Source organism: Austrofundulus limnaeus, unplaced genomic scaffold, assembly GCF_001266775.1.
Source record: "Austrofundulus limnaeus strain Quisiro unplaced genomic scaffold, Austrofundulus_limnaeus-1.0 Scaffold3, whole genome shotgun sequence".
Classification (NCBI taxonomy): Eukaryota; Metazoa; Chordata; class Actinopteri; order Cyprinodontiformes; family Rivulidae; genus Austrofundulus; species Austrofundulus limnaeus.
The window spans coordinates 3,548,206-3,560,924 of record NW_013952405.1 but is presented as its reverse complement, the minus strand read 5'-3'; the positions used below and the strand labels follow the sequence as shown (position 1 = coordinate 3,560,924).

The window sequence follows — 12,719 nt, the reverse complement described above, 5'->3', positions numbered from 1 at the left end:
TTTAATAACAGCTAAAGGTGACATAGATACTTTATTGTGGTATAGAATTTAAATGTATGCCTGAGAAACACATAATATTGGCCCTTTAAGATTTCTAAAACCAACCCCACAGACTTTCACCAAAGAAAAAATAACACAGATGATATTCTTGACAGGTATTAACATTTCTTAACATCTGATTGGCAGGCATTAATGGTTCAGATGATATCCCTCACAACACTGGATTTGTGCTGTTCCTAACATTTTTTATGCAAATGTTCTATGACTTCATCATTTTTAAAATGACATAACCATTAGCTTCTAGTCTACACTCATTTCAATTTGTTCAATATATTTATATATGCATTCCAGCTTTATGGCGTCTATTGATAAGTGCTTTGTGGTTTTAGAAGGTCTCCACTGTAGGTGTGGCACAAATTTCCCCACCATTTCTTCTTTGAATGCATCAAAGCAAACTCAAATGAAACCGCGGTTAAAAAAGTGTAACTTCCCATTTTAAATCTCTCCTYGCCGGGATTAATTTCGCCTTTAGAAACTCACCCCAATGTTTTGCTTTCTCATTCCACTTTCACGCCAGCTGATGCTCGAATCAGTTTGAGACCGTGAGAATGCAAGGAGTGGAATGGGGAAGCAGCAGGGCGCATCGTGCACGCTGCTAAGCTTGAAAAATGTATTTCCAGACTCTGGTGAAACCAACTCAAAGGAAGCAGCTGCAGATAGATGCTGGACTATTAATCAGTTCTGTGTGATCAGATTAGACCTGCTCTTGCTGCTGTTGTGCTTTTGCTGATGTGGATTATGGTTTGTTTAAGAATAAAAAAAGCAATGTAAGGATGGTATTTCTTGAATTTAATTCTTTAGTACTGAACGGGAAAATCTGCATTCGCTACATAAATTAATTATTTTTGCAGAACCGTGTTTTCATGCTGGCAGAAATGATGATGCTCTAAGCCCTTTAGGAACTTCTGTAAGTGTGTTAGGACCATAGGTGGTGATGGCACACCATGTGAGGACAGTGAAAGATTGCTATCATTAGAGAGAGCATGGGTTTGGCACTCTCTTCGAGGGGCAATGGTGCATACCTAACAGATGCCTTGCACCCCCTCAGCAAAGCCACCAACTACATGCAATAAGGCCTGTGCGTGCAACACTTAGCATTATCGCTGCAGACGCAAATGTGAAGGAGCTGTGAGGGGATGACTTTTATGGACGGAAGAAGTGACCAGTGGCAGAGCCAGACATTTTTCTCAGGTGTGGCCAGACTGGGACCACTTCTCACACAGGGATGGCCAGGAAAATTACATATTTTTTTTACTTGAAAGTTACTGCAGATCTTTGTGTTTTGATCATTTCCTTATGTCTTTATACAGGAAGTGACAACCTCATAAACTTGGGCATCAGAACCATTTTAAAAGTGGGGGGACACACTGTGGGGGTCCTCCCCCAGAAAATTTTGAACAAAATAGATGCCGTTTCCTGCATTCTGATGTATTTTAACAGGTTGTTAAACATAATTTTACCTACATAAATAAACACTTGATTTAATAATTATTTCAGAGACAGGTTATTTATTAAACTAGTTCCATCATCCTGTTTTAAACTCACTGCTGCTGCTGAGATAAGGTTAATCAATGTGACACAATTTACCATATCCAATGATTTTAAGGGTGCTTTTTACTTGTATATTGTTTATTGATTTATTTTTAATTGCAACACATGTCATTTTGCCAAATAATAATGACCCCCAGCTGCATGTTTAAAACTAATATTAATAATTTTACCCAATGAACGGGTGCAACACTGATAACCACCAACAGTGAATTTAGAAGGGTGTTTCACTTTTTCTGATTTAGTTAGAGGTCTACTCATAACTAAAAGGGACAGCATCACACAGCCTTTAATCACAGCATAAAAGGACAAAAAAAAAAAACAAACATTTGTCATCATAAGTCCAAAAGTTGACCCATAAGTCAGATTACACAGTCAAATGTTCTGTATATATAGAAAATCATCACTTCTTTGTCATTACTCTTCTTCAGTGATAGAGCTTGGTAATGTTTCAAACTGTTAAACACTGCCACCAACTGTTCAGGAGGATTATTACACCCCTAAAAGTTGTGTCACTGTGCAAGGGGTGTGTACAGCAGGGTGGCCAATGGGGTGGCCAAAGATTTGTCTGTGGTGGCCATGGCCACCCCTGGCCACCCCCTGGCTCCGCCCCTGGAAGTGACCGAGTTGTGAACGTGGACTCTGTTGCACTGAGCTAAAAGAAAAAAAAACATCTTCTTCTTTGCATAAAAGAAATGCAGATATAATAATTTCATTAGTGTTTTCTGGGAGACTACTTCAGCAGATTTACATCAGCTATGGTGTTCACCAACTGGTCATCTGGTTTTTGCTGAACAAGCACCAATGTCCTTCTGGTTGCTGCTCCTGCAAGAAAGGCCTTGGGTATAGCCCATAGTAAAACTGCTGAAGACATTTTTTTGGACTTGCTATAATTATTGCCCACTGCTAAAAATGAAAGGTGGATTAATTTCTTTGTGTTTGTTTGTCTTCATTTTTAGCAACATTTCTACTAAAGCAATGGATGGCTTTTAATGAAACTATCGGAACATAATCATTAGTTGTACAACTGATTGCCTTTTGTCAATCCAGTTCAAGATGGCCGCCATGTCTAATCAAGTCAGTTTTACAGAGGTTGAGCTAATGCTTGATATAGTACTACCCAGAGCACAATTGTACAGTATTTCACCAGATCTGTTGTAATTTGACCAAAATGGCTATAACTTCTCCACATAAAAGGATCCATCATGAAATGTGGCGAGCACTGTGCATTCTTTCAAGAAATGCTAGTCCTTTACTTTGACACAACTTTTACAAGGTTAGCATCACAATTTTTTTCCTAAAACAAGTTTGACAAAAGTTTTTGCTCCACAGTGGTGGAGTTGTTTAGCACGGATGTCGGCTGGGATCTTTTTCTGCGGAGGTTTTATGTTCTTAGCGGCATGGTGGTTCAGTTGGTGGAGCTGTTGCCTYTCAGTAAGAAGGTTGCTGGCTCGAATCCCAGTTCTCTCCTTACATGAGTGGGTTTCCTCCATGAACTCCTGTTTCCTCCCACAGACAAAAAACATGAATGTTAGGCTAATTGCTAACTTTAAATGGTGCCCAGGTGTGAGTGAGAATGTGAATTGTTTGTCTCTATGTGGCCCTGTGATGATATTATGATTAGGGCAGCTGTGACCCTATAGGAAGAAGTGAGTAAAGCTAATGGATGTAAGGATGGATTTCATGTTCTTCATAGGTTTTCTCTGAACATTTTGTTTATCTATCACAGTCCAAAAACATACATTTTTCAATAATTGGCTACTCTAAATTGTCCGTAGGAGTGAGTGAGTGAGTGAATGTTTAACTTGTCTCATTTGTCTCTGGTGACCTATTCAGGATGCACCTTGCTTTTCTCCCAATGCAGTTTTTTGCAACCCAACACAGCAGCAAGTGAGTAAAGAAACAAGATAAATAAATTAAATGTACAAACTGAAAAAAAAATCTTTCAAGATAATTAACTTTTTTGGTGGAGTGAAATCTTAAATCTTTCATAAAAAAGTAAAAATGATCAGAAAGTAGATTTTGGCTCTGTCATATGTAAATACGCTTGAAGGGGTTTCTTGATTGGGAAACCGCAACATCTCCCAAACAATGAACAAATTTCACTCCAGTTTGACTGAAATGACTTCCTGTCACCATCGGCTGATTCTGATTGAATTTTAAAGCTGATACATTCGCAGGTGCTGTCACTGCTGCCAACACACTGAAGCAAATCAGTGTGTAGAATTGATGATGAAGAAAGACTAGAGAGACTTTTATTTAGTTGTTCTCATCTGTCTAGATTTAACCAAACAATAATCGATCAAAGCAAAGAGGTTCCACAGTTTGAAATGTCATTATGAAGCCCTGACAAAAGGCAACATTCAGTTATCTTTCATTAACGACAGTGCTGAAGTGTAATATTACAGATTTGTGCKTTTTAGAATGACAGATACATGATTGGCAGCTGTTTATCTTCACACCACCTCCTTTCCTTTTTAGGATTGAACAAAAAAAAAGTTTGACCACATGGATGTCAAGAAGCCCATGTCTTACCATGATGAAAACGTTCCTACCTTGCTACTTTCGACACAGTCTATTTCCCATCGGTATCTGCCCTCCGTGAACGCTTTGATTTAGTGGTCTGTCACAGCTGTGTGCACATGCGCGCGTTCTCACAACTTCTCTCTCCACAGTGCATTAATTGAATTTCTAGACATAAAGATTAATTCTTTATTCACCCCTGCTGATGGTTGGTAAATGAGGCAGCGGCAAAGTGTAGTCAGTCAGGCAGGAACAATCTATGATTGTTGGCTTTTTAAATGACGTCTTTATTTATTAACAATCATTTATATTTTGTCTGGATGTGTTTTACAATCGTTTTACAGACGACTCAGACCAGCGGGTTTTTGAAGCAGGGAGGACATGCATGAAATGAATTGTTCCACTTCGCCTCCGACCAGCGCTCTTCTTTTAGGGGAACAATTTGTCGGCTCACAAAGAAGGGAGGGAAGAAAGAAGGAGAGGTGGCCAAGCAGCAATTTGACACTGTTGGAAGATTCTGTAATGCAGCAGTGTATTCTTGATGGGGATTTTTGTTGGACACCTCTGTTTTCTATCCAAGTATATAAACTGAGTGCTCACAGGAGGCAGGATGGGACATCAATCAAAGCTCAGAAGGCTTCAGACAACCCTCCATTCCTTCCACGTTTCTGCACATAGACACTTGCAGTACTGACCAACTGACATTGTGGCAGAAAACAGAATTAACTTCACCGTCTTGACTACCAGAGGTCCCCCCTTCCTCCTCCTCACCTCGTGTCTGTCTATCTACCCCCTGTTTCCTCCTCCTTGCTGAGTCGCATTTGCTTTAATTACAAACATGGCTTTGGGGATTTTGTGCCTATTTATGTTAAATTGTGAAGCTGCAATATGTTTGTTCCCCTGAACATGTTTTAAGAAAATACTTTTTAAATTAGAGAAGTCAGGAAAGCACCTGGTGGAAGATGGTGTACAAACCAAACAGTGCCAAAAGGAAATTACCTTCCTATTATTTTGTATTTCTGTTCTGTAATTTACTTGAACATTAAATAAAGCAAAATGTCCTTATTATTTTTTACACAATTTCTATTTATAAATTCCATCCATACAACTGTTCATTATAATCCGCTTGTTCCAGAGTCAGGTTGCAGACAGCAGCTTGAGCAGAGAGGCCAAGACCTCTCTTTCCCCAGCCACCTCTTCCAGCTGGAGGATTCCAAGGCGTTCCCAGGCCAGCAGAGAGACATAGACTCTCCGGTGTGTTCTGGGTCTTCCCTGGGGTCTCCTCTCAGTCTGTCATGCTTGAAGCACCTCCATAGGGCGACATCCAGGAAACATCCTTTACCAGCTGCCTGAACCACCTCAACTAGCTCCTCTCGATGTAAAGGAGCAGCGGCTCTATTCTCTCCCAGATAACTGAGCTTCTCACCTTATTTCGAAGAGAGTCCAGCTACCCTTTATAAATGAAATCAGATATATTGTATATACTTTAAAGTCACAAACATTTAATATGTTATTTTTCACATTGGCATTTCAATGCTTTTGTAAATAAAAGAGGTAAACAGACATTTTGGAGTGTGAAACTTCATAGAAATTTTTTTATGTGGCCTATATGTATGTATATGTTGTGTTTTAGTTGCATAATTTCACTCAAAACTGTACTTGTAACAAATAAATATACTGATTTACCATAACATTATGACCAGTGAATGAAAAAGTCACTTGTCAACAAAGTAGAAACACCTAATCTAGAGGTTTTCAACCCTGTTCCTCATGACCCAACTGTCCTGCATGTTTTAGATGTTTCCCTATTTCAGCATGCGTGACTGAAATGAATGAGAGATTGACAGACTTCTGCTAAACTTGATAACCCTCTGAGTTTCATTATTTGAGCCAAGTGTGCCAAAGTAGTAGCCTTGCCCTTGCCTTCCTATGCAGTTCTGCTCAATTCTAGTTTTGCTTCACTGCTCCGTCAGGGATTTCTCCCATAGACAAGGATTTCTTTGGGAGAATTTTCATTCCGGCCAATCAGAGAACAGAACATCAATTTTCTGTGCAGTGTCTGCTTGTAGTTTATTTCACCTGGGCCAATCAGCAAACAGAAGGCAGAGTTTTGAACAACGTCAATTTTCTGCTTAGTGTCTGCTGGTTAGTTTAGCATGCAGCAGTGGAGGAAGTGAATGAAGCCAGTCCGTGTTGATAAGGCTTCCAAATTAAATTAAATTTGTCTGACAAAGCAGCAGCTCTCATTTACAGTCATCTCGTTCGGCTCGGTACTTTTCTCCTCTCAGTAGGGTTGTTTACAGTGCACGCAATTTCCGGTTAGCTTCTTAGCTTAGCCTCCTTTACAGCGACATACGTCGCGGCCAACCGATCCAATCATTTAAAACTTCAGCAGAGGCCACACCTCTAGCAAGAATCGCTTCTCTATAGCCGCGAGTCCAGACCCCCATATGAAGCAAAGTGAAGGACAAGGGTCTGGTTTTTACCAGGGTACCAAAGCAGGGAAAAAAACATGCAGGAAGAATAGGGTTTAAGATCTCTGACCTGAATGTATTTTTTATATATATACTGTAATAAATACACTTAAGCTAAACAGAATGTGAATTAATTAAACTGCTCTTTTCTCATGACCTGATATGATTTTCCAGGAACTAAAGCTCAGTGTGAACACTTTTCTTTTCTAAAAACAACAACAACAACAACAACAACAACAAACAACAACAACAACAACAACAACAACAACAACAACAACAACAGCTAACTCAAAAACCTGTGTAACTTAGCTTTCCTATTGATGCAAATTTTAATTGGGGTCTGGTCCACTCTTAGCCTGGCCCTTGCCTTCTTACTCAGCTCAGCTCAATTCTAGTTTCCCTTCACTGCTCCGTCTTGGACTTCTCCCATTGACAAGGATTTCACTGGCAGATTTTTAGCCGGGCCAATCAGAGAAGAGAACGTTAATTTTCTACACAGTGTCTGCTTGTAGTTKATTTYACCTGGACCAATCAGCAAATAGAAGGCAGAGTTTTGAATGACGKTGRTGTTCTGCKCAGTGTCTGCTAGTTATTTTAGCATACGGCAGTGGAGGAAGTGAATGAAGYCAGTCCGTGTTGATAAGGCTTCCAAATTAAATTAAATGTGTCTGACAAAGCAGCAGCTCTCATTTATGGTGCGTTCACACCGAACGCGATTTCAGCGTCAGGAGCAGCAGGTTTACATGCAAAGTCTATGGTGGACGCGCTTCAAGCAACGTCGGGAAGTGCTGCGACGCCTCAAGCGCGATTAGAGCAGCGCGATTTGAACGATTTGAACAATCTGAGCGTTCGACACGCTGAGGCGCAAATCGCTGAAGTTAGAAAATCTGAACTTTTGCAGCTCGACGCGCCACGTCAACCAATCAGAGAGACTCCACTGTGTGACGTAGCAACATATTTCCTGACGGGACAGTTTACTGAATGATGTCCACTAACCTGAAACAGATGGAGCGGAGCTCTTTAGCTGAAATGAGTGCTGCAGTCGTGTCCTGATCCGCAGCAATGCGTGACAGCGACTCATCAGACTGAAAAAAATAGTCCTGAAAGCGAGCTGTGAGCCTCTACTCTGAATTATCTGGTGAATTAATTATGAATTAATTATCTGATGAACGTGACATGCTCTGGCTCTCTGTAAATAAAGCAAAGCCACTTCCTCGTCCTACACATTAAACAGCCCCACAGAGGAGGGAGGGGCGGGGAGACTCTGCCGTGCAGCGCATCTGACCTGCGTCTGACCTCAAAGTGCACAAGCTTCAAACTTCAGCGTTGGCTGCGATTTTGACGCTGAAATCGCATTCGGTGTGAACGCACCATTACAGTTGTCTTGTTTGGCTCGGTATATTTCTCCTCTCAGTAGGGTTGTTTACAACACATGCAATTTCCGGTTAGCTTCTTAGCTTAGCCTCCTTCACACCGACAACACACACATGCTTCAGCAGAGGCCACGCCTTCTGCAAGAAATTGATTCTMTATGCAGCRAGTCCAGACCCTTGTACGAAGCAAAGTGAAGGACAGGGTCTGGTTTTAATCAGGCAAGTCCACTCTGGTCAGTCTGACTAAACGTGGGTCTGCAGATGGCGAGACTGAGAGGTTGGCAGCATTTTGTCTAAAACGCAAACACAAAATCTAAAAAATAAAACAAATTCAAAGAGATTTTAATATGAAACTGGATAAAGAAAACTGGTGAAGAAAAATGTACTTTAGTTCAGGTTTGAGCTGCTGACCCGTCAGCTTTAACAGCCCATTGGAAGCAGGCTTGACAAAACCTGAATTTTCTGTCACTCTGTCATGCAGCAGTTCTCAGTCAGCCAGTGGGATAATTGCTCCAAGTTTTATATTCTTACTACTGGTTTGGGATCCAAATGATCGGTCTGTCACTTTCATTGTATACAGTATAGATCATAATATTTTATCTGCAACTATTAGCTTAGCTTCTGAATTAGGACATGATAATTTTGTGGAACTAAAACTTATTATTTTCATTCGCTACCTTGAAAGGATGGTAATCATGTAACCATCCACCCATCCATTATCCATACCTTCTATAGCTTCTTCCTTTTAGGGTCACTAGTGCCCATATCCAGCAGTCACTGTGCGAGGGGTGCACACCCTGGACAGGTCACAAGTCCATCACAGTGCACATGGAGACAAACAACCATTCACTCTCTCACTCACACCTAGGGACTATATAAAGTTACCAGTTAACGTAACAGTCTGTGGGAGGAAGCCAGAGTGCCCAGAGAAAACCCATGCATGTACGGAGAGAACATGCAAAAGGTTCCCGGGCTGGGATTTGATCCGGTGACCTTCTTGCTGAGAGGCATCATCTCTACTAGCTGAGTCAACGTGCTCATAATCATGTAACTCCCCACTAAAATCTAAGTAAAATAACTTTCATTTGAGTTATTTTCCACAATTAAAGTTATGTCTCTGTTGTTTTATTTCCTATTTGACTGTAATAAATAATAATAATAATAATAATAATAATAATAATGTAAATGATGATGATAATAATAATAACATTATAGTAAATGTACCATCTCATCAGCATTTCATACATGAACTGTTCAGTGCACAAATATTTGATGTCATTTATTCTGGCCACATTCATCACAAACATTAGTTAGGGAGTAAACTCTGGTTTCAAATGACCTGCAGTTTTACAGATGGTTGCTTAAATCCAAAAAAGCTGCTTCTTGACAGAGTGATGCCGTCTCCTTCCCCTCCTCCTGCTGCGATCTCTCCTGCCCTCACTCTGCTSCTTGTGAGTGCTGCTGTACAAGAAGCAGCTAAAAGCACAAACTTAAGCTGGCTGGCATAWTATTAGTGCTGGCATGCTATTTGATATGGTAGGAATCTTATGTTAAATCCCCCCCAAGCATTAAATACAAACTCCCACAGCTTTGCACGAGTAAGAAAAAATTTTTTTTTCCTCTTTTTTATGTGTGTATGTATGTGTGTGCACGTATATCCACCTCACTTAGATCAGTTCTCAATGTTTGTGTGGTATGTGTGGGTGGAGAATTATAAGACTTAATGTTGCTGTCCCTGCAGCACTGCTTATTGTGTGGTAAAACCTGTTGCTGGTTAATGATTCTTAGYTTAGCTGATTAGTTTCTATGTAGATTTGCTTGAAAATGTAGTATTTTTCTACATACTGACAGATATCGTAATTTTATTGCTCAAGTGCTCCGAAACAGTTTCTGTAATTTTACAAACTCTTCACTATTCGACCCAAAAACCCAAGAGTTTTATAGAGTTTTCCTAACCCTCTTGCTGAAGTTAAAATATATCACTTGTATTAATGAACCATTGCTGTATGTGCAACACAAACAGTTTCTATGACTAGTTCACAATTTTAGTCATTTATCATAAATGTACGTCTTGTAACAATTATGGTAAAATGTGCAATCAGTGTTTTTTCTTCAATTTAATTTGATATTTGGAGAATATCTCAAGACCCTCATTTGGTGTTTTATGGCCCACAACGAGGTCCCATCAGCAACTTAATAAACTATTGCTCTAAGTTACTTTCTGTTGCATGTTCATTCAGAAACAGTGTGCCCTCTCTGCATTTCCCCTATGCTAGTCCTCATCAGTTTATTCCTCTTATGCATGAATCAATGCCACATATTGTGAGGAGAAATCAAATCTTTGCTGTTAAGCGGTTGTTTTAAATTTGGTGTAGAGTCTATTGTCAGACCTTTTCTGACTCTGAAAAACATTTAGAAAAAATATATTTTAAAAATCGCCAACAGAAGTTTTTCAACTTTTCTAGCCCCTCAAAACTGTTTAATAGGAAGTTTTAAGGAAGTGATGCTCATGACTTTGAAGCATAAGAATATGTTAAACTCCTGCCTGCATCTCCCTTCACCAGCAGTGAACTAGTCTGTTTTGTCTAATTTTTTTCAAAATCAAAGTGTAACCTTAAGACTTTGTGAAAAACATACACATCAGATATATTGAACTCTTGACTGCAATGAATTCAATTAATTGTTCAATTCATGAGTGGCGCTGACTCATGAGAACTGAATGAAGCTGTGTTGTCCTGCAGGTATACAGTAGGTGTAATAAAGTGTACAGTATTATGTGTTTTTTTTCTCCAGGTTAACCAGCTGTTTAATAAAAAATGTGTAATTTATATTTTGTAGCCATGGCGGTAATTGTGAGCTAAAAACACATGTTTGTTTTTCAGAAATACAAAGAATTTGAGCATGCAGTGCGGGTGGAGGAGATCGATGGGCTGCGACTGGTAAAGAGGTTGGCAAAGAACATGGAGGAGATGTTTCACAAGAAAGCCCAGGCTATGAAGGTACTGAGTCTTCCTCCATTATACTTAAAAGCAAAATTACTGCAGTTTTTCTCCTGTCACAAAGACAGTTTTGCTATAAATCTGTGACTCTTGGTGCCTACTGTATATCCAAGTTGTAGTGCAAGATTTATGTCTGAAAGGATCTGTCCATCTCACCACGTTGCATTTATGTTTATGGGAGTTTAGTTTGTGCACATTGAAACTTGAGGAAGATAATTTTCTAATCAATGCACACAACTTTTTTAAAGCTTGACATTTAATAATTTACTGTCAACAGTTTATTTGAAATCACTTCAAATGTGGTTTAAGTTTTGAGTCAAATGTAGCTGAGTTGTCTGGAGGAGGAAACACAGATGCTGCCTCAGTGACAGGTGGAGAAAAGAAAGAGATTTGTAATTTATACAAATGTGTTTAGAATAAAGAAAAAAGACATAACAAGAACGGCAACCGAGTCAAGTTTTCAACTCTCAGCTGACTTATTGTGAAACAGAACAATAAGGAATATTTAACCCTAAAGAGCCGTGCTTCATCTGCAGCTTCAAAAGTGTTTGCAGCTTTTTGTTTAACTGAGTCAATAATAATACTCATAAATATTGTTGGGAAGTTATTGTCTCAGGGATAAATTATAGGAAGACATTAAAGAATTAAAAAAATACTCCTTTGGGTTAAACAAGTTGTTTCTTTTTTAATTCCAGTGCAGACATAGGTTGTTGCTTGCTGTTGGGTAGTTGTATAGTATTTTGCAAATAAACTTAGCATAAAAATTAAGGAAATTTTTGTTTGGTAGATTATTTCTTTGTTGTGACAATGCTTCTTGGTCATACATCTCATACCATTAGAGAGATGAGTATGTGGGTTGTACTCTTGAAAGGTTTGACAAATCTTTGCCAAACAGCTTATTATGTTGTTGCTATTGACATTTGTTTTGAGCTTCTGGTTCCCCCAGGTGCTGCCAAACGGCACCTGATTGGCAGCACCTGTGACCCTGCTACAGTGGTCAGTATGTGTCTGCTCTAAGAATAGGCATGACATGTTTGACTGATTTGGATAGGGCTCATGCTAAAGGGCAGCTTCAAGCTGGTGTTCCTCAAAACCAAGCTGCAGCACTATTTAGCGTGAGCCCTACCATCTCCAACTTCCATATAACAGGGATGTCAGGTAGAGCAGACGTAATTGGCATCCTAAGAAGAAGACACCTCAAAAAGATTTTTTCCTCACCCTATAAGCACTTATGTACCTACCGTAGGTTGACATCTATAGATTTGCAGTCAAAGTTTGCAGGACGAAATGGCCAATGGCCTGCTGCGGCTGTGTATGGTTCATCCACATGCTACTTAGGCTCCTGTTTGGTAAATTAATAAATTGTTAAATTGCCAATATACTGTATCTTGTTTCTTCAAACTCCATCCAGTCCACCAAACACCAAATGAATAAATGGCAGAATAAATTGTTTGGCAATAGAGAATTTGGCAAATTTATACGTAAACCCACATACTCAGCTCTACTGCTCATCCCACAAATGCATGTTCCTTACAAATATGAAACTGTTTAAAGGAAAATAAATGCTTTCTACATTCTGCCCTTTACTACTACTCTCTTTGAGTTTTGAGGTATGAAAAAACAAACAAACAAACAAAAAACCCAATTGTGGCCATCCAACATTATCACATTTCATAAGGTCATGATATTCCTTTAACCTCTTTTAGTATCTGCTTTGTAACTTCACATGAACAAAAATGCCC

At 39.5% G+C, this 12,719-nt stretch overlaps 1 protein-coding gene across 2 annotated transcripts in view; it reads left to right on the top strand.

Annotated features, from left to right (window-relative positions):
- Positions 1–12,719, top strand: part of cacna2d3a (calcium channel, voltage-dependent, alpha 2/delta subunit 3a) — a gene marked incomplete in the record, with an annotated part of 131,079 nt that overhangs the window by 9,906 nt on the left and 108,454 nt on the right. For both annotated transcript variants that reach the window (XM_014017578.1, XM_014017570.1), the window contains 1 exon segment: positions 10,861–10,977. In XM_014017578.1, the coding sequence (XP_013873032.1) occupies positions 10,861–10,977 (117 nt within the window).